Raw genomic sequence first — 19,575 nt, 5'->3', positions numbered from 1 at the left:
ATCTAAATATCCGTCTCATCTATAGATCTGAACATGATAGAAGGGACACTGGTGAAGACATCATCACTTATAACTGAATACAAAAGTATAAAATCCTAAAAAAGCCAGCTGCTCGCTATGGAACTGGTTGCAGAAAACCAAGTGATCAGCGGTTACCACCAGGGAAAACTGCAGGCAGCCGCCTTATGGGATTTGTATTATATGGCACCTATCCAAATGAATGTGCTCCAGCAGTTCCTGAGCAGGGGACTCCTCTCTGACGTTCCTATGCCCTAATACTAAATATGAACATGGGTTGCTGAATCGAGACAAGCCCTTTAACCCAGACCGTTTAAGAATCCAACTTTATATATGGTGCAGTGCTGAGAAACCTTTCATCTTTAAAAGCATCATATAAAAAGCTTGGTAAAACATTTACGGAAGCCGCGCCCTAGTGGCTTTGATATAAAAGGACGTCATAAAAAAGGAATTGCCAATCTGGCCAAAACAAAAACCAACCCTGCAAGTATCTAAGCACTGTCATAGGTTAAAACTATCCCCTAAGGTAACAGATTTTGTGGCTGTCACTACATCTGACAAATGAGGTTTTTCATGACCAAACTTGTATCATGAAGCTCCAGCATTCCACAGCCGATTACCTGAATAATAAAAGTGACAACTCAACTTCTCTATTTCTATTAGTTTAAAGCCATGCAGTCTGAGACTGTAGAACTGTTCATTGACAAACTTTTTCTTCCTTCATTTCGTATCTATTGGACAACCATTTGGTTCTTTAACACAGAGTTCATCACAAATAATTGAAAATCGTTAGGTTGCTAGAATCGCAGGATCATTTGTACTGGGGGTCCGAGTCCCTTGTTCCTCCTCCTTCCTGCTCTTAGAGGGCTGCTTTTGTATCTCCTGTAGGGTTGTATGGAATAGCAGTGCACACGCTTGACTGCTGCTCTTTACAAAGATCTCCTCACCACAGATGTGCAAGTGATGAGGAATGGGGGACTCCGGACCATTGCACCAGCAGCTGTGGGGGTCCCAGAAATCTAACATTTATCACCTATCTTGTGAATAGGGATAAATGTTTGCAGAAAAACCCATCTTAGATCTCACAACAATATAAGGTGAAAACTTTTAAAAAGTGTAGAAATGTAATATGAAACAAGTTTGCTTTTGTAAGTTTTTATTTAATGCAGAAAGAAAAAGACGAAACAAGAAAAAAAATAAAAGACATATATAGTTATCTTTTATCTCTGAGAATGTAATTGACTTTACCTTACATAATACTATATCTACACAAACAAAATATGATTGTCCTTCCTAAATACGTACAATCTGCTTCCACTGTGCACTTGATACAAAGTGTACTGAAGTTACAAGTCCTTACAGCGCTCCTATAGTCATGTTTCACATGAGGGAAGGTGGGCCGCTTTTATGTGTGGGGTCCTTAGAATGGTGGGCTTGCAGGACAGCGACTGCTTCTTCAACCTATAAGAAAATACATTTTAGCCCATAGAAAAAGTAAACCTTGTTTTATAGGACACTCTGGGTCATGTGAAAATTATATTTCACATGAATTTTTAAAGTTCAGTATTGCGGACATCTAAAGGCATTTTCAATACCAGCAAAGTATTTGCCTTAGGGTCAGTTCAGAGTTTTTTGACAAGTTTTTTGACGCGGAAACCGCGTCAAAACGGCCAAAAGTGCCTCCCATTGATTACAATGGGAGGCGTAGGCGTTTTATTCCCGCGAGTGGAAAACCCGTCTTGCGAGAAAAAGCAACATGCCCTATCTTTGGGTGTTTAAGTCTCTGATCTCCCATTGACATCAATGGGAGGCAGAGAAAGCGTATTTCACTGCGTTTTTGCCTGCGGCGCTCAATACCTGCGGGCGAAAAACGGTGCGAAGAATGGCGCGAAGAACGGCATGCAGGCAGATCAAAATCTGCCTCGAAATTCCAAACTGTCTGTGTGTGCAGTTACTTTAACCCCTTAATGACCAGCCTATTTTAGACCTTAATGACCAAGCCATTTTTTACGTTTTTCCATCGTCTCATTCCAAGAGCTATAACTTTTTATATTTGCGTCAACATTGCTGTATAAGGTCTTGTTTTTTGCGGGACAAGTTGTAATTTTTAATAGCACCATTTTGGGGTACATGGAATTTATTGATTAACTTTTATTAACTTTTTTTTGGGGGGGGGGAATAGAAAAAAAACAGCAATTTTGGCACACTTTTTTGCGTCCTAAATGGACGCCGTTTACCGTGTGGTATAAATAACACAATAACTTTATTCAGCGGGTTGCTACGATTGCAACGATACCAAATTTGTATAGGTTTTGTATGTTTTACTACTTTTACACAGTGAAAACACTTTTTTTCAAAATTATTTGTTTTTGTGTCTCCATATTTGAAGAGCCGTAACGTTTTTATTTTTTCGCCGATGCAATTGTAGGAGGGTTTTTTTTTTGCGGGACGACTTGTAGTTTTTATTGGTACCATTTTGGAGTAGATGCGACTTTTTGATCACTTTTTATCACATTTTTCTTAAGGCAGGATTCAAAGAAAACAGCAATTTTTGCATGGTTTATTATTTTATTTTTTACGACGTTCACTGTGCGGGTTAAATGATGTAATAAGTTTATAGTTGGGGTCGTAACGGACGCGGCGATACCAAATATGTGTAACTTTTTTACTTTATTTTGTTTGTTAATAATAAAGCAGTTTGTAAGGGAGAAAAATGGGTTTTTCATTTTTTATTTTTTTTCACTGTTTATTAAACTTTTTTACTAGTCCCACTAGGGGACTTCACTAAGCGATTATCCGATCACATTTATAATACACTGCAATACTTCTGTATTGCAGTGTATTATGCCTGTCCGTGTAAAACGGACAGGCATCTGCTTGGTCATGCCAGAGGCATGATCTAGCAGGCATTCATTACAGGCAGACCTGGGGGCCTTTATTAGGCCCCCGGCTGCCATCGGAGAAACAGACACTCGGCGATCTTATGGCGGGTGAGATCGATACTAATATCCATCTCACCTGGTCGAGCAGGGATGCCCCCAGCTCTCAGCTACCTCTGGCAGCTGAGAGCAGGGAGATTTGACAGCTCCCTGCTCTGTTTACTTATTCCGATGCAGCGACGTAAAAAGTCTATGGCATCGGAATAAGGCCCGTTAGTGACCGACGTAAAAACACTATGGGGCGGTCACTAACGGGTTAATGATGATAAAACAGAATGCCAAATACTATAAACTCCTTAATAGTGGTGCCAATCCTTTGTCTCTCCAGCTGATGCAAAGGTACAACTCCTGGGCAGCCCTGATAGCATTTGGCTGGCCAGAGTTGTTGGAAGTTGCAGTTTTGAAACAACTGGAGAGCCACAGGTCTGGGACTACTGCCCTAATATATTGGTATTCACACGTTTACAAGTGGGATAATAACCACGCAGGTCTGAACAGCTTCAAACTAAATGCCACTGGCTACGTGCACTGTCAAAGGGAACCTATGGGCAGCATGTTATAGAGAAGGAGGAGCTGAGCCGATTGATATATAGATTTGTGGGAAAAGTTTCAATATAACGTGTAATTTTTTTATTTAAACCTCTGCTCATCATGGGACTAGGAGTCCAGTAGGCGGTCCTAATCACTGATTGACTGTTTCCTGTATAAGTTTGAAGAGATCAGTCAGTGATCAGGACCGCCCACTGGACTCCTAAGCTCAGAATCAGCAGAGGTTCAAATGAATAAATTACAAGTTATACTGAATCTTGATACAAAACTATATATCAATCTGTTCAGACCTCCCTGCTCTATAAAATGCTGCCCGCAGATTGGACTGCACTTTCAACGTGACAGGTTTCCTTTAGTGACCACCTGTATTTCACACATGTTCTGTGAGCGGTTTATTAATAATAAACAAGCTACAGTAGGTAACCTGTAGCAAGAACCTTGCAATCCCATGCAGTCCCACAGGGATCTACTGTTTAAATACTATATTACGCAATTCGTTCCAAACAGAAGCTTCACTATAAGTCACTAAGATGACTGAAGGATCAGGGAATGCTTCATATTTTTTGTGCTTTATGACATTGTCATACCTATACTTTCCCCCGAATGCAGTCAATTAAAAATGAAAAATTATCCCTTACCCGAATAGCATTACCAGCAGACTTTTACAGAACAGTAGTTGGGCTAGTATGCCAAACCAATTCAGGCTATTGTATGATTTGGAATGCAGCAATTGTTTTAATATAAAAATACCTTTGAATGAAGGGACTCTGGCGATTCCAGCATGTGTAAGAGTTCAGAGTTGTCTATTTCCAACAGCATGCCAGTTATTTTTCCAGCGAGTGACGCGTGCATACTGTGTATAAGAGGATAAATCCGTTCACCTGTAAAGAATACCAGCGTTATATATATATATATATACACATATACACACACATGAATCACTAAAGATACAACGACAAGTACCAAGCATTTGTTTTTGTTCTTGTGGCGGGGCAGATGCTAACATGGATGCAGTGAGAGGCTCCTGTCCTTGCATTAGTACGGCTGGTTCCATGACCTGTGAAGAAAATTAATTTCAAGTTAAAAAAAAAAAATATATAAAAAATGTTGGTTTCCATACTTGTAATTTAGGCTTTATACATTTTGTAATACTTTGATCAATAGGAGATTTGCAATAGATGCTCCAATACTAAATATGCAGGTATTTTTAAAGACCAAACCAGGTATGGAACCTAAACAGAAGAAATATATAAAGGAAGGCCTTATAGGTCTGCTCTCCTGAATACAATTTTGTTTTGGACTTACAGTAAATCCAGTAAAGTACCTGTTGGAGGTGCACATTGTTCACCACTGGATGTGCATTTCGTACGGAGCAAGAATATTTGTACTGTGTCATTGTGTGCATGACTGATGGGTTAACCTGAGCCCGAGCTCCTGCCGTCTGAGTGCCGATATTTGCTGATCAGAAAACAAAAAGAAGGATTTTCATTATTAAAAAAAATTAAATCTAATTCATGTGACAGACTCATTCATTTCTATCCTGTACTACTTGGAGTTTTGGGTGATCTCGTTTAGCCAACAAATGTATTTGTACTTTTCATAAATTTCATGTTCATTATTCTTGTTTTTAAATGTATAAATAAAAAAACAACACTAAATATAGAACTGAAACCTGTCATGACATACAGTTAGGTCCAGAATTATTTGGACAGTGACACAATCTTCATGATTTGGGCTCCGCTGCCACCACATTGGATTTCAAATGAAAGAACAGACGCAATTGGAGTGTAGACTTTCAGGTTTAATTCAAGGGGTTGAACAAAATTAACCTGTGAAACGTTTCGGAATTGCAGCCATTTTTCCACACAGCCGCCTCATTTTACTGGCTCAAAAGTAATTGGACAAATTAACATTACCATAAATAAAATGATGTTTTTAATACTTTGTAGAGAATCCTTTACAGGCAATGACTGCCTGAAGTCTGGAACCCATGGACATCACAAACACTGGGTTTCCCCCTTTGTGATGCTTTGCGCGGCCTTTACTGCAGCGTCTTCAGTTGTTGCTTTTTTTGGGTCTTTTTGCCTTAAGTTTTCTCTTAAGCAAGTGAAATGCAGCTCGATCGGGTTGAGATCTGGTGATTGACTCGGCCAATGCAGAATATTCCACTTCTTTGCCTTATAAACTCCTTGGTTGCTTTCGCATTATGTTTTGGGTCATTGTCCATTTGTACTGTGAAGCGACGTCCAATCAACCTGCTGCATTTGGTTGAATCTGAGCAGAAAGTAAAGCCCTGAACACTTCAGAATGCATCCCGCTGCTTCTGTCTTCAGTCACATCATCAATAAACACCAGTGACCCAGTGCCTTTGGCAGCCATGCATGCCCATGCCATCACACTGCCCCCACCATGCCATCACACTGCCCCCACCATGCCATCACACTGCCCCCACCACGCCATCACACTGCCCCCACCACGCCATCACACTGCCCCCACCACACTGCCCCCACCATGCCATCACACTGCCCCCACCATGCCATCACACTGCCCCCACCATGCCATCACACTGCCCCCACCATGCCATCACACTGCCCCCACCATGCCATCACACTGCCCCCACCATGCCATCACACTGCCTCCACCATGTTTTACAGAGGATGTGGTGTGCTTTGGATCATGAGCCGTTCCAAGCCTTCTCCATACTTTCTTCCTCCCATCATTCTGGTACAGGTTGATCCTAGTTTCATGCTGTTCCAGAACTGGGCGGCTTCTTTACATGTTGTTTAGCAAAGTCTAATCTGGCCTTTCTATTTTTGAGGCTGATTAATGGTTTGCACCTTGTGGTGAACCCTCTGTATTTGCTCTCATGAAGTCTTCTCTTTATGGTAGACTTAGATACTGATACACCTACTTCCAGGAGAGCGTTCTTCACTGGGGTAGATGTTGTGAAGGGGTTTTTCTTCATCATGGAAAGGATTCTGCAATCATCCACCACTGTTGTCTTCCGTGGACGTCCAGGCCTTTTGGAGTTCACGAGATCACCAGCACGCTCTTTTTTTCTTCAAGAATGTATCGAACTGTTGATTTGGCCACTCCTAACATTTGTGCCATCTCTCTGATGGATTTCTTTACGTTTTCCTGCCTAACGATGATCTGTTTCACTTGCATTGAGAGCTCCATTGACGGGTGTGGGTTCACAGCAACAGCTTCCAAATGCTAATGCCGCACCTGGAATCATCTCCAGACCTTTTACCTGCTTAATTGATGGATTAACGAGGGAATAGCCCATACAGCCCATTAAATAGCTTTCGAAATAATTGTCCACTTACCTTCGGTCCCTTGAAAGAGAGGCAGCTACATATCAATATGATTTGGTAAACCGCTAAAATGCCAAAACTTGTGTCACAGTCCAAATAATTCTGGACCTAACTAACTGATTCTTCAACGCTAAGGAATAGTTATCAATGAATATAATGAAATAGGGCAGATAAAAAACACAAGGTAAGCATTCAGTCATTAAAGGGCAATTCCACCTAGAATTGATTATTAATACTTCACCATGTGCACTATTAGTAGGTGCAGATGGGGGAAAAATATTATGAAATGCCTATTTAGATCGTTCACTCCACTTTTCTCCAACTGGGTAGATATTTCATCCAGACCAGGAGATATTTGGAACTTGGAACTTTGAGAACATGGTGAAAAGGAAGCTCACCAACTCTTTGAGACGGAGGACCAACCATGGGCACCTGTGTTGAAGCTTGCTTCATTGTACTTATGTTAGAGGCGACACGCCTTGGAGGAACTGCCCGCAGCATAGGTGGAGCCGGATGGTACTCTGCCGTTATAGGGAGGATTAACACATGAAACATGATAAATAAGATCTGAAAAGGGTCTTTGAGTCTGAAAAGACCATAGTAATTTTTTGCATTTTTATAATAAAGTATTTTGACATGAATTTATTGAATCCTCATTTAAGCCAGGCTCACAATCGGTTTAACATGGTTTTTCTTTTGCATTAAACGGAGAGTCCGTCTCTTTTTCCATATATCTTATAAGGACGTCACATGATATTTATGCAATCTCCTTACAGAATCTCAAAAGATACCCCAAATACATGGAGATTCACTTTAAGTCTGTAAAAATATTTAAAAAAATTGGTTACTCATCTCAAATTGCATTGCTGCCATTGTACTAAAAAATGTAATGTCTAGCCTAGGTAAATGGCATGGACGCTGTAGCTTCATGGAGAAGACGACGACTACAAAGTCTAACTGTGTGAACTAGAAATAGTCAATGATATAAGACTGGACAAACAGGAACATTAGTAATAAGCAATCAAAATAGAATAAAAAAAATATTTGCTCAATTCTATTGACTTACGTGGAGGCCTAGACTGCTGGGATGTCCAGTGAGGCGTTGGACGAACAGGGGCTACAGGGCTTGGGTTATAAAAGGCTCTGTTTGGTGGCTTAACGTGAAAGAAAACAAATATAAGCATTCCTAGGACTACAAAAGTGGCTCGTTACACTATAGAACAATATCGTATATAACAAAAGCAGCCGACAATATTGTTACCTGACAGCATTTGTGTCGGCAAAGGATTTACTCTAGACGTTAACTATTCCGCAATTTAAAACAGATTTTTCTAATTGCTTGCGTTGCAGAATATTTTTCCATAGGTTTACAGTGTAAACTTTTCCACAGCGTATTTTTATGCTGCGGAAATACGAAGCAAAGATGCCACGTGTGACTACATCCTAAGACAAGGGTTGTTCCCAGCAGACAATTTCCAATTACTTAAGTCATCAAGGCCAAAAAAGTAATAAACGGAACAGAGAAAGGCCAAGGTGACATTACTGCCGTATGCATAAGATATTTTTTGTTGGTTTTTTTCTAAGTGGAAAATCAGAATACACAAATGTACACAATATCCTCAATTATTGTGTCATGGATTATCAATAATAGAGTACATCTAGCATTCACTTGCATGCTGCAAACATACTATCACAGTTCAGAGAACCACTACACAAACTAAAATAAATGGGCTAGTGTATTAGGCTATGCTGAAGATTTGCCTGCAAATCAGGACCTTAAACCTCTGATACTTCGCTACAGCGACCCCTGTGGTGCAGCAGTACATCACAAAGTAAATTGGACAACAGGCCTAGAAAAAGGGGTGCAGAACAAAAGAGGTATGTCCCATGAATTTGAGGCATTGTTGGCCAGATGACCGGATTCAGGATTAGCACTGGCACATCTTATAAGGGATTGGGTCCTTACACAAGTGCTATCTGCATAACTGATATTTAAGGGGGTATCCTACAAAAACAACTACCCACAGGAAAGGCAAGAAGTGTTTGATCGCTGGGACCCCCATCGATCAAGAGAACGGGGATCCCGAGTACCTTGTATGAAGGGAGAGGCAATCATGCATGTCGCTCCATTCATTCTTAGGCCAGATTCACACGAGCGTGTGCGTATTGCGCACGCAAAAAACGCAGCGTTTTGCGCGTGCAAAAGGTACTTGACAGCTCCATGTCAGCCGCGTATGATGCGTGATTTTCGCACAGCCGCCATCATTATGACACTATTTGTATGTTTGTAAACAGAAAAGCAAGTGGTGCTTTTCTGTTTTCATTCATACTTTTTACTGCTGTTGTGCGAATCACACGCAAGTGCTTCCGTGTGCTGCGCGTGATTTTCACGCACCCATTGACTTCAATAGGTGCGTGATGCGCGAACAACTCACAAATATAGGACATGTAGTGTGTTTTACGAAGCGGACACGCTGCGTGAAACTCACGGACAGTCTGCACGGCCCCATAGACTAACATAGGCCTGTGCGAAGCGCGTGAAAATCACGCGCGTTGCACGGACCTATTATACTTTCGTCTGAATAAGCCCTTAGTGGAACTACCGGAGATAGCCACATACAGTACTCAGCTATCTCTGGCAGTCTCAGAGTAGGAATGGAGCAGCATGCATGACCACTGCTCCTTTTGTTTTGGCGAGATAACCCCTTTTAAGCTATAAAGGATTATGGTTGTATTGGAATACTGTATAGTATATACTTTTGGTGTGATGTATGCAGTTTGTATAATAGCCAATGTGATGTGTTTGTAATACTATGTCCTTACATTCTTATTTTTATTTTTTTAATATAGGCTTTAGGCTAACAATATTCATGAATTATCTCAACCAGATAATTATATTAAAAAAATTGCTCTTTATAATACACGTAATGAGTATTTATAATATATCGTCCAAAGCAGTCGTTTGATTAGACATCACCTTGACATTTGCCCTATAAGGGGTCTTCAGCTAAAAAGTGAAGACCCAAAGATAGTGACCCTCTTCTATTAGCAGTAGTGGAGAGCTAAATCCTGCAGTATATGCAATCCTGCACTAAATTCTGCAGTATATATCGAGAGCAATGAAGTTTATTGGATGCCAGACAACCCCATAAAAGGTAAATAATGCTGACAACATCAGTGTCAGCTGGATTTATTATAAGTATTCTAGGACTGCAGGGGACCGGTGAAGACCTTACCTGTGGCATAGCGGGTAAGAAGTAACTTGTTGGCTGTTGGAACGCTCCCAGCAATGGCCCGGGCAGTGTTCTCATCGTTGCTAATCTCTGCATATACTGGTTGGTGAGAATTGCCTTCCTTTCCTCTTTTCGTTGTGCAAGTGCTACATACAGAGGCTTTGTACTAACTATACGTCCATTCATCTCTGTGACTGCCTTGGTAGCTTCTTCTGGTGAGGAGAAACACACAAAACCAAACCCTTTGCTGTGTCCTCCATCTGTCATGACCTAAGATTGAAAATATACAGCTGTTGTAGAACTTATTTACTGAAATATATGTAATGACTCAACAAATACCATTTTCCAATGTTCATGAGAACGAAATCTCATTTATATACAGGAGCCATATTTGCAAATAATATTTGCAAAACAGAAAGTACAACTACTTTGGACCGCTCAGTTTACTACATTTTTCCCCACACAGATGCAAATGACAAACTTGCCAATCTAACCTTGTGCTTAATGTTGTGCTGCAGAACTAGCCATAAAAACCTTATGTTAAAGAGTCCCTCCAGTTGTAATCTCCTGCCCAAGCGGACATTGGGCATGGAGACACATTCCTGCATGCTGGGCGGTACAGTTAAGGGTGTGTTAAGACTCGTTCACGTTCCGGGCGTCGTACAGTTGCCATGGCAAATGTACCGCCCCATGTAAGATCAGGTAGGAGTACAACTGGAGGGATATTTTAAATTATGCAATGAAAATAGTCACCATCAGCTCAAAAACAATAGTTCTGATCTGTAGTTTGTGTAAAAAAAAACAACCAAAAAAATAAAAGCACAATCTGAAGGCATTTGATTTATCCACTGGTGTGCGGATCTGTTCAATGGAGAATTTTCAACATTTCCAAATATTTTGTGCGCAATAACTTAGGCCCCCTGCACATGTATCTGATTTATAGAGGGTTTTCCGCAGTGTATCCACAGCAAAATCCACTTTCCCCCTTCTACATTGAAAAGGGTGAAATCCCCGGTGAACATCCAGAACAGAACAAGCATGTTGTAGATTTGAAAATCCGCAGCACGCTCTCCGTGGGGGAAAATGTTTAGCAGTATCTCGATGAGATTTTTGAAGTTTCATCCACATCCCTGAAAAAGTCTTAAGCTGCGGCTTTTCTGCCCACAAATCCGCAACAAATCCGTTCCGGGCGCAGAAGGCCTTAGGTTGGGTTCCCACGTAGCGTAAACGCTTCGGAATTTCCGCAACATAATTCTCTGCGGAAATTCCACAGCATTTACGGTAACAAAGTGGATGAGATTTGAACAAATCTCATGTACACGCTGCAGAAAAAATCTGCAGCAAAGATGTTGATAAATTGACCTGTGGTGAAGTATTTAAATCCTCAGCATGTCAATTTATGCTGCGGATTAGTTGCTCTTCTGTTGTGGGTTTTTCCCATTGAATTCAGTGGAAAAGGAAAACCTGCAATAAATAGCCACGTGTTGCGACTTTTGCGGTTGTTACGCTACGACTCCGCTGCGAAAACTGTGAATGAGAAAAATTCAAAAAATTGTGTAAAATGTATAAAAAAGTTAGAGTTCAGCCGTTATTATAGCAACACTTTCTTCTCTTTACTCCGTCCAGGCCGGCCTTCTGTATGACGTATTATCCCGTGTGACTGCTGCAGCCAATCACAGGGCACATGGGCTGCAGCGTCATCCCAGGCAGCCAGACAACAGAGGGACGCGTCGCCATGACAATGGCCAGGGATAAGTATAGACTTTTTTTGGTGAGGTTTTTCAGGCGGAAATAGCTGTGGGTTTTATCTCCCTCATTAAAATGAACATTTTAATAAGCCTTGAGTAATAAGAGAATCACGTAATGCATGTAGCTATAAAGCACATTTTGGTGAGCAGGAATGAGTAATCAAAATGTTTAATGCTCAAATTAAAGGGCTTTTGCTATCAGGGACATTTATGCGAGCTACGCGTTTCTCATCGAATATGGTCGAAAATCACACGCTTCAAGGGGGAACACTAAGCGGTAGAACGGGGCTTAGAGGTGGGACCCGCATCGATCTCACATTTATGACATATCTTGTGGATATGTCATAAATGTCCCTGATGGGAAAACTTCTTTAAAACTTTATCTTGTGCTTCCTGTCAACTAGTTAATTGACATCTGATTAACCCTCACTATACCTAGAATACATACAAAAATTACCTTTGCACTAGTAATTGTCCCATATGGAGCAAACTCCTTCCTTAGCCTTTCATCATCAATTCCATCATCCAGGTTTTTTACATATAAATTCACTCCCTGTAATATAATGCAATAATGAACAATATCAACTGTTTATAGTAACCATTGAAAAACAAAACTTCAGAAGTACTGACACTGAAATCTGTTCAACCCCATCAATTTACGCAAAGCATAATTTATCAAAAAAAACAAAACTATTTTGACTTTGACCCCTGAAGCACCTGCATTTTATAGACGTCCATACATCTCTACTGGAATTAAGAAACATCCAAACAGTTTAGCTTTTGTTAATTTGCTTTCCAAATAATTCTTGATTTTGATTCTATTTATTCCACACACTTTATTTAGGACAATTGCTCCAATGGACCGAGATGGATACTAATCATTAAAGGGGTACAGTTCTAATGTCAATATGGAAAAAGTTACAGTGTCAGCACATCAAGTACTAAGACTTTGTAATATACAGTGAGGCAGATTTATCAATGTAGTTGCGCCTCCATTCCGGCCAGTGATGCACCAGATTCTGCGAGTTGTGAAAAGCACCGGTCTAATGTATACCCCCCAATAGGTGGTGTAAAGGGAAAGAAGTGTAACATGTGCCAAATCAAACAGCGTGCACTTCATTGAAAAATTTGACGCATCTTCAGCCTAGCAGCTCTAGCTTTAGGCTATCTAGAAGCGAATATTAACCCCTTAAGGACGCAGCCTAGTTTTGGCCTTAAGGCTCAGAGCCCATTTTTCAAATCTGACATATTTCACTTTATGTGGTAATAACGTCGGAATGCTTAAACCTACCCAAGCGATTCTGAGATTGTTTTCTCATGACACATTGGGCTTCATGTTCGTGGTAAAATTTGGTTGATATATTCAGTGTTTATTGGTGAAAAATTGCAAAATTTTGAGAAAATTTTGAAAAAATTGCATTTTTCAGAATTTAAATGCATCTGCTTGTAAAACAGACTGTTATACCACCCAAAATAGTTACTAGTTCACATTTCCCATATGTCTACTTTAGATTGGCATCGTTTTTTGAACATTATTTTATTTTTCTTGGACGTTACAAGGCTTAGAACATAAACAGCAATTTCTCATATTTTTAAGAAAATTTCAAAAGCCTTTTTTTTAAGGTACCTCTTGAGTTCTGAAGTGGCTTTGTGGGGCCTATGTATTAGAAACCCTGATAAAACACCCCATTTTAAAAACTAGACCCCTCAAAGTATTCAAAACAGCATATAGAAAGTTTTTTAACCCTTCAGGCAATTCACAGGAATTAAAGCAAAGTGGAGGTGAAATTTGCAAATTTCATTTTTCTTGCTGAATTTCAATTTTATTCATTTTTTTTTCTGTAACACAGAAGGTTTTACCAGAGAAATACTACTAAATATGTATTGTCCAGATTCTGCAGTTTTTAGAAATGTCCCACATGTGGCTCTAGTGCGCTCGTGGACTAAAACACAAGCCCCAGAAGCAAAGAAGCACCTAGTGCATTCTGAGGCCTCTTTTTTATTAGAATATATTTTAGGCAGCATGCCAGGTTTGAAGAGGTGTTGAGGTGTCAAAACAGTAGGAATCCCCCAATAGTGACCCCATTTTGGAAACTACACCCCTCAAGGAATTCATTTATGGTTTTTGTTACCATTTTGACCGCACAGTTTTTTCACAGCACGTATTTGAATTGGGCTCTGAAATGAAAAAAATGTCATTTTTTCCAATAAAATGTCATTTGTGATCAAAATTTCTTATTTTCACAGGGAACAAAATACCCCATTTTGTTGCCCAATTTGTCCTTAGTGTGGCAATACCCCATTTGTGGTGATAAACTGCCGTTTGGGCCCATGGGAGGGCTCAGAAGGAAAGGAGCGCTATATGTTTGTTGGAGTCCAGATTTTGTTGGATTGGTTTTCGGGTGCCATGCCGCATTTGCAGAGCCTCAGAGGTATCAAAGCAATGGAAACCCACCAAAAGTGACCCCGTTTTGGAAACTACACCCCTCATGGAATTCATTTATGGTTGTTGTTAGCATTTTGACCACACAGTTTTTTCACAGCACCTATTTCAATTGGGCTGTGACATTAAAAAAATGAAATTTTTTCCAATAAGATGTAATTTTTTACCAAAATTTCTTATTTTCACAGGGAACAAAATACTCAATTTTGTTGCCCAATTTCTCCTGAGTGCATCAATACCCCATTTGTGGCAATAAACTGCCGTTTGGGCCCATGGGAGGCCTCAGAAGGGAAGAAGCGCTGTGTGTTCTTTGGAGTACAGATTTTGCTGGTTTGGTTTTCGGGTGCCATGTCGCATTTGCAGAGCCCCAGAGGTATCAAAGCAATGGAAACCCACCAGAAGTGACCACATTTTGGAAACTACACCCCTCAAGGAATTCATTTATGGGTAATGTGACCATTTAGACTCCATAGTTTCTTCACAGAACTTATTTGAATTGGGCTGGGAATTAAAAAAATATATATTTTTTCCAATAATATGTCATTTTAGCTCAAAAATTCTTATTTTCACAAGAAATAAAATACTCCATTTTGTTGCCCAATTTGTCCTGAGTGCGGCAGTACCCCATTTGTGGTGATAAACTGCCGTTTGGGCCCATGGGAGGGCTCAGAAGGAAAGGAGCGCTGTGTGTTCTTTGGAGTACAGATTTTGCTGGATTGGTTTTCGGGTGCCATGTCGCATTTGCAGAGCCCCAGAGGTATCAAAGCAATGGAAACCCACCAAAAGTGACCCCGTTTTGGAAACTACACCCCTCAAGGAATTCATTTATGGGTGTTGTGACCATTTTGACCCCATAGTTTTTTCACAGAACTTATTTGAATTGGGCTGGGAATGAAAACAAAATTATTTTTTTCAAATAATATGTAGTTTTGGCTGAAAATTTCTTATTTTCACAAGAAACAAAATACCCCATTCTCTTGCACAATTTGTTCTGAGTGCAGCAATACCCCATTTGTGGTGATAAACTGCCGTTTGGGCCCATGGGAGGGCTCAGAAGGAAAGGACCACCATTTGGCCTACTGGGGATTTTCTAGTGCGAAGTCATGTATGCAGAAGCCCCTGAGGTACCAGTACAGTTGAAACCCGCAAGAAGTGACCCCGTTTTAAAAACTACACCCTTAAGGCATTCATCTAGAGGTGTAGTGACCATTTTGACCGGAGACCTACACCCCATAAACTGTAATGTGGGTTCTCCCGGGTATGGCAATACCCTACATGTGGCTGTTATCAGCTGCCTGGGCACACAGCAGGGCTCAGAGGGGAAAGACAAGGGGGCATAAGCTGTGTGGAGTGCATCAGGATAAGTAAAATTGGGGTAAATTATAAACCAAGGGATGTATGATACATTTTAAAACACTCCTTCATACAGAGCTCTGGTTATTCGGGACACGTGTCACATTGATATATTGTGTCATCCCTTATAGCAGACTTTGCACCTCTTGACTTTTTCCCTTCTTGCCAGTTTGGGGAACTTCTCCTGGAAAGTGTTGCCCTGGTACGATGCGTGTGGGCTCGCTTCCAGAAGTACTGGGTGCCCCCCCTTCTTGGTCCCTAAAGATTAGGTTCTTGATAATCACCTCTTGAAATTCCAGGAAAGTTCCCCTCTGGCCTGCACATCGACGTAGCACGTACGCATTGTACAATGCCATCTGTATGATGTGCCCGGCCAGCTTCTTATACCACACCGCATGGCGCTGTAGGGCTTCAGGGCTTGATCTTACAAGTCAATCCCTCCCATGTACCTATTGTAGTCCAGGATGCAGTCTGGTTTGGGTGTGGCCTTTCCTTCATATATCCTAAACCTGTAGGTATACCCTGATGCACTCTCACAGCTTATACATCTTCACGCCATACCTTGCCCTCTTACCCGGCAGGTACTCGCGGAATTGAACCCTCCCTTTAAAATGTACCAGGGACTCATCAATAGAAATACACTTCTCGGGGGTGTATGCTTGGGAAAACCGGACACTGGAACGGTCTAATAGGGGTCTCCGTTTATACAAACGGTCAAAACTGGGGTCATCTCGGGGTGGGCACGGCTCATTATCAGTATAATGTAAGAAGCAAAGTATTGCCTCATTTATTTATTTTTTTAGGTTCCAGTTCAGTTCTGAAGTTGCTTTGAGGGGCCCATATATTAGAAACCCCTATCAAACACCCCATTTTAGAAACTAGACCCCTCAAAGTATTCACAACAGCATTTAGAAAGTTTATGAACCCTTTAGGTGTTTCACAAAAATTTAGAGCAAAGTAGAGGTGAAATGTAAATTTTTTTTTTGTCAGAAAATCCTCTTTATACCATTTTTTTTATAACACAAAAGGATTTATCAGTGAAACGCAACTTAATACTTATTGCCCAGATTCTGCAGTTTTGAGAAATATCCCACATGTGGCCCGTGTGGGGTAATGGACTGAAGCACCGGCATCCGAAGCAAAGGAGCACCTAGTGGATTTTGAAGCCTCTTTTTTATTAGGCACCATGTCCGGTTTGAAGAGGTCTTATGGTGCCAAAACATTGGGAACCCCCCAAAAGTGACCCCAATTTGGAAACTAGACCCCTTGAGGAATCCATTGTAGTTTTCATGGGGTGCATGCGACTTTTTGATCAGTTTTTATTCTATTTTTAGGTGGCGTGGTGACTAAAAAACAGCAATTGTACTATTGTTTTTTTTTCTTTTTTTTTTACAGCGTTCACCGTGCGCTATAAATGACATATTCACTTTATTCTGCGGGGCGATACGATTACGGCGATACCAGATGTTTATAGTTTTTTTTTATGTCTTATGGCGTTTGCACAATAAAATACGTTTTGTAAACAATCACTCACTTTTTGTGTTACCTTATTCTAAGAGCCAGAACGTTTTTATTTTTCAATCAATAAAGCCGTGCGAGGACTTATTTTTTGCGTAACGAACTGTAGTTTCCATCAGTCCCATTTTTAGGTACATGCGACTTTTTGATCTCTTTTTATTCCATTTTTTGGGAGGTGAAGTGACGAAAGAATTGTGATTGTGGTTCGGTTTATTATTATTTTATTTTACGGCGTTCACCGTGCGGGATAAATAATGAAATAATTTTGTAGTTCAGGCCGTTACGGACGCGGCGATACCAATTATGTATAGTTTATTTGTTTGTTTATATATTTTTATTAATAATAAAGGACTGATAAGGGAAAAGGGGGGATTTTTACTTTTAATACTTTTAAAACTTTTATTTTCTTATTTTTACACATCTTTTTTTAACTTTTTTTTTACTTTATTACTTTGTCCCACTAGAGGACTTGAGGGCAGGAGGCCCTGATCGCTATTCTAATACACTGCACTACATGCGTAGTGCAGTGTATTAGAACTGTCAGCTACTCACTGACAGCAAGCATAGTGGGTCCTGACGTTGTCAGGACCCACTAGGCTTCCGTCTATGGCATAGCCGGACGCCATTGTTTGGTGTCCGGTTGCCATAGTCACCATCGCCGGCCGCTATCGCGTAGCAGGCCGGCGATGGCAGCTTAACCCCTAAAAAGCCGCGATCTCTATAGAACGCGGCTTTTAAGGGGTTAATCAGCGGGGACACAGCGATCGGTCCCCGCTGTAGGAGCTGTGACAGCTGCTGAACAAGACAGCAGCGTCACAGCTCCTGTATGTGTCGGGAGGACGGCCGAAACGGCCGTTACTCCCGAGACGTACTATTACGGCATGGAGCGCGAACGATACAGCTGCCATGACGTAATAGTACGTCAAGGAGCGGGAAGGGGTTAATAAATCCATCCCATTGTGTTGAAATTCTGCAAAATGTACAGGGTAGCAGGAACGGTCAGAGCGGCTGCAGGTCTGTCCTTGTAAGCAGCCGCATAGACAATCCTAGTTATATTGAAGGCCGCTCACGAGGACAGACCTGTAGCCGCTGGTCAGATCCATGCATTCTAGCTGCTTAAAGAGGCAGAATTTTAACACAATGTATATAACCTGTTAGCATTTGATGTGCTGACACTTTGTAACATATATTTACATTAGTAAAGAACCATTTTAAGGCCCTGTTCAAACAGAGGTTTTTTTCCACTTTTTTTTTCCGCGGAAACAACCGGCTGAGGTTGCCTCCCATTGATTTCAATGGGAAATAGAGTTTTCCCTGCGAGCGGAAAAAACACTCGCAGGAAAAAGAAGCGACATGCCTCGAAAGACTGATGCGCTTACTGGCAATAACCGCTCGCGGTTTTTTTTCCTGTGCCTATTGAAGAGGTAAAAAAACGTGGCAAAAAACGTGGTAAAAAACACCTGTGGTGCAAAACAACTTCCAAAAAAACTTAGCAGATTTTTACAGGCAGAATTTTCTGCCTGCAAAAAACTCTGTGTGAACATACCCTAAGAACCATCAGTTATTTGGTACTTCCAAAGGAAAGATAATGCATAAAACGAGCAACATTTCCTTTAGCAGCCAGTTAAACACTGTAAGGGTAAGGCCACACGGTGCGGACACGGTGCGGTTATGTTGCGTTGTTAAACCGCAGCAAGTCATTTTTCAATAGAAGTCAATGGTGAAATCTGTATTATGGACAGACGGCTGCTATTATATTACAATGTGTTTTTTGTGCAGTTAATTGCACTTCATAATGTCTGACCACATGCGGTTAATGACGGCGCTGCCAATGTTGTTGCTGAACGGCGTGCGTTTTTGCTAACAGTTCTGCAATGCAATGTGATGAACTATATACAGGAAGCACCTAACAAACCTCAACACGGGGGAAAACTATGTCCATCAATTATTTCCTTTAAAAACGCAACAGAACTGCAGCACTACAGAGACAAAAACCGCATGCCGTTTTCAACCGCAACAAAACCGCATCAACGACGCACCGTGTGGCCTTACCCTTATACAAAGAGCCAAGAACCCTGATCAAACTCAAGTGAGAGCTGCTGTTCTTTGGTATCAGGTTGCATGATCCTCTACAATTACATGAACATGGTAGTTTCATTACCTGATATCTACTGATTCGCTCCTGTTTGATCTGTTCAAACCTACGTTTCAGTTCACTTTGACGTTCTATCCTCTTCTGAGCTCTTCCTACATAAACCATACGTCCATTTATTTCCTTGCCGTTCATTTCAACAACTGCCTGAAAGGATAATGTATTTTTTATTTATTTAGAGATAACAAAAGTGGAGTACTCTAAGGCCCTGTTCACACAGTTTTTTGCAAATAGAAAAACATCTGCCGCAGAATTCCTTCAGTAAAAGGCTGCTTTTTTTTCCCTCTGATTTTTGCCTGCGGCCA

The 19,575-nt window shown here is 40.9% G+C and overlaps 1 protein-coding gene across 4 annotated transcripts in view; it reads right to left on the bottom strand.

The window, feature by feature from the left end:
- Nucleotides 1-1,165: 1,165 nt before the first annotated feature.
- The window catches only part of PABPC1L (poly(A) binding protein cytoplasmic 1 like), a 37,383-nt gene continuing 18,973 nt past the window's right edge, over nt 1,166-19,575 (bottom strand). For 3 of the 4 annotated variants that reach the window (XM_075846998.1, XM_075847000.1, XM_075846999.1), the window contains exons 7-15: nt 19,280-19,417; nt 12,262-12,357; nt 10,060-10,326; nt 7,890-7,977; nt 7,222-7,344; nt 4,831-4,964; nt 4,470-4,563; nt 4,257-4,387; nt 1,166-1,479 (exon numbers count right to left, since the gene is read on the bottom strand). In XM_075846998.1, coding sequence (XP_075703113.1) covers nt 1,399-1,479; nt 4,257-4,387; nt 4,470-4,563; nt 4,831-4,964; nt 7,222-7,344; nt 7,890-7,977; nt 10,060-10,326; nt 12,262-12,357; nt 19,280-19,417 — 1,152 coding nt within the window. In that variant the 3' untranslated portion in view covers nt 1,166-1,398. The remainder of the gene's footprint in view (nt 1,480-4,256; nt 4,388-4,469; nt 4,564-4,830; nt 4,965-7,221; nt 7,345-7,889; nt 7,978-10,059; nt 10,327-12,261; nt 12,358-19,279; nt 19,418-19,575) is intronic. The other variant, XM_075847001.1, reaches the window with a different exon arrangement.

Source organism: Rhinoderma darwinii, chromosome 13, assembly GCF_050947455.1.
Source record: "Rhinoderma darwinii isolate aRhiDar2 chromosome 13, aRhiDar2.hap1, whole genome shotgun sequence".
Classification (NCBI taxonomy): domain Eukaryota; kingdom Metazoa; phylum Chordata; class Amphibia; order Anura; family Rhinodermatidae; genus Rhinoderma; species Rhinoderma darwinii.
This window is presented reverse-complemented; position numbering and strand designations above follow the sequence as displayed.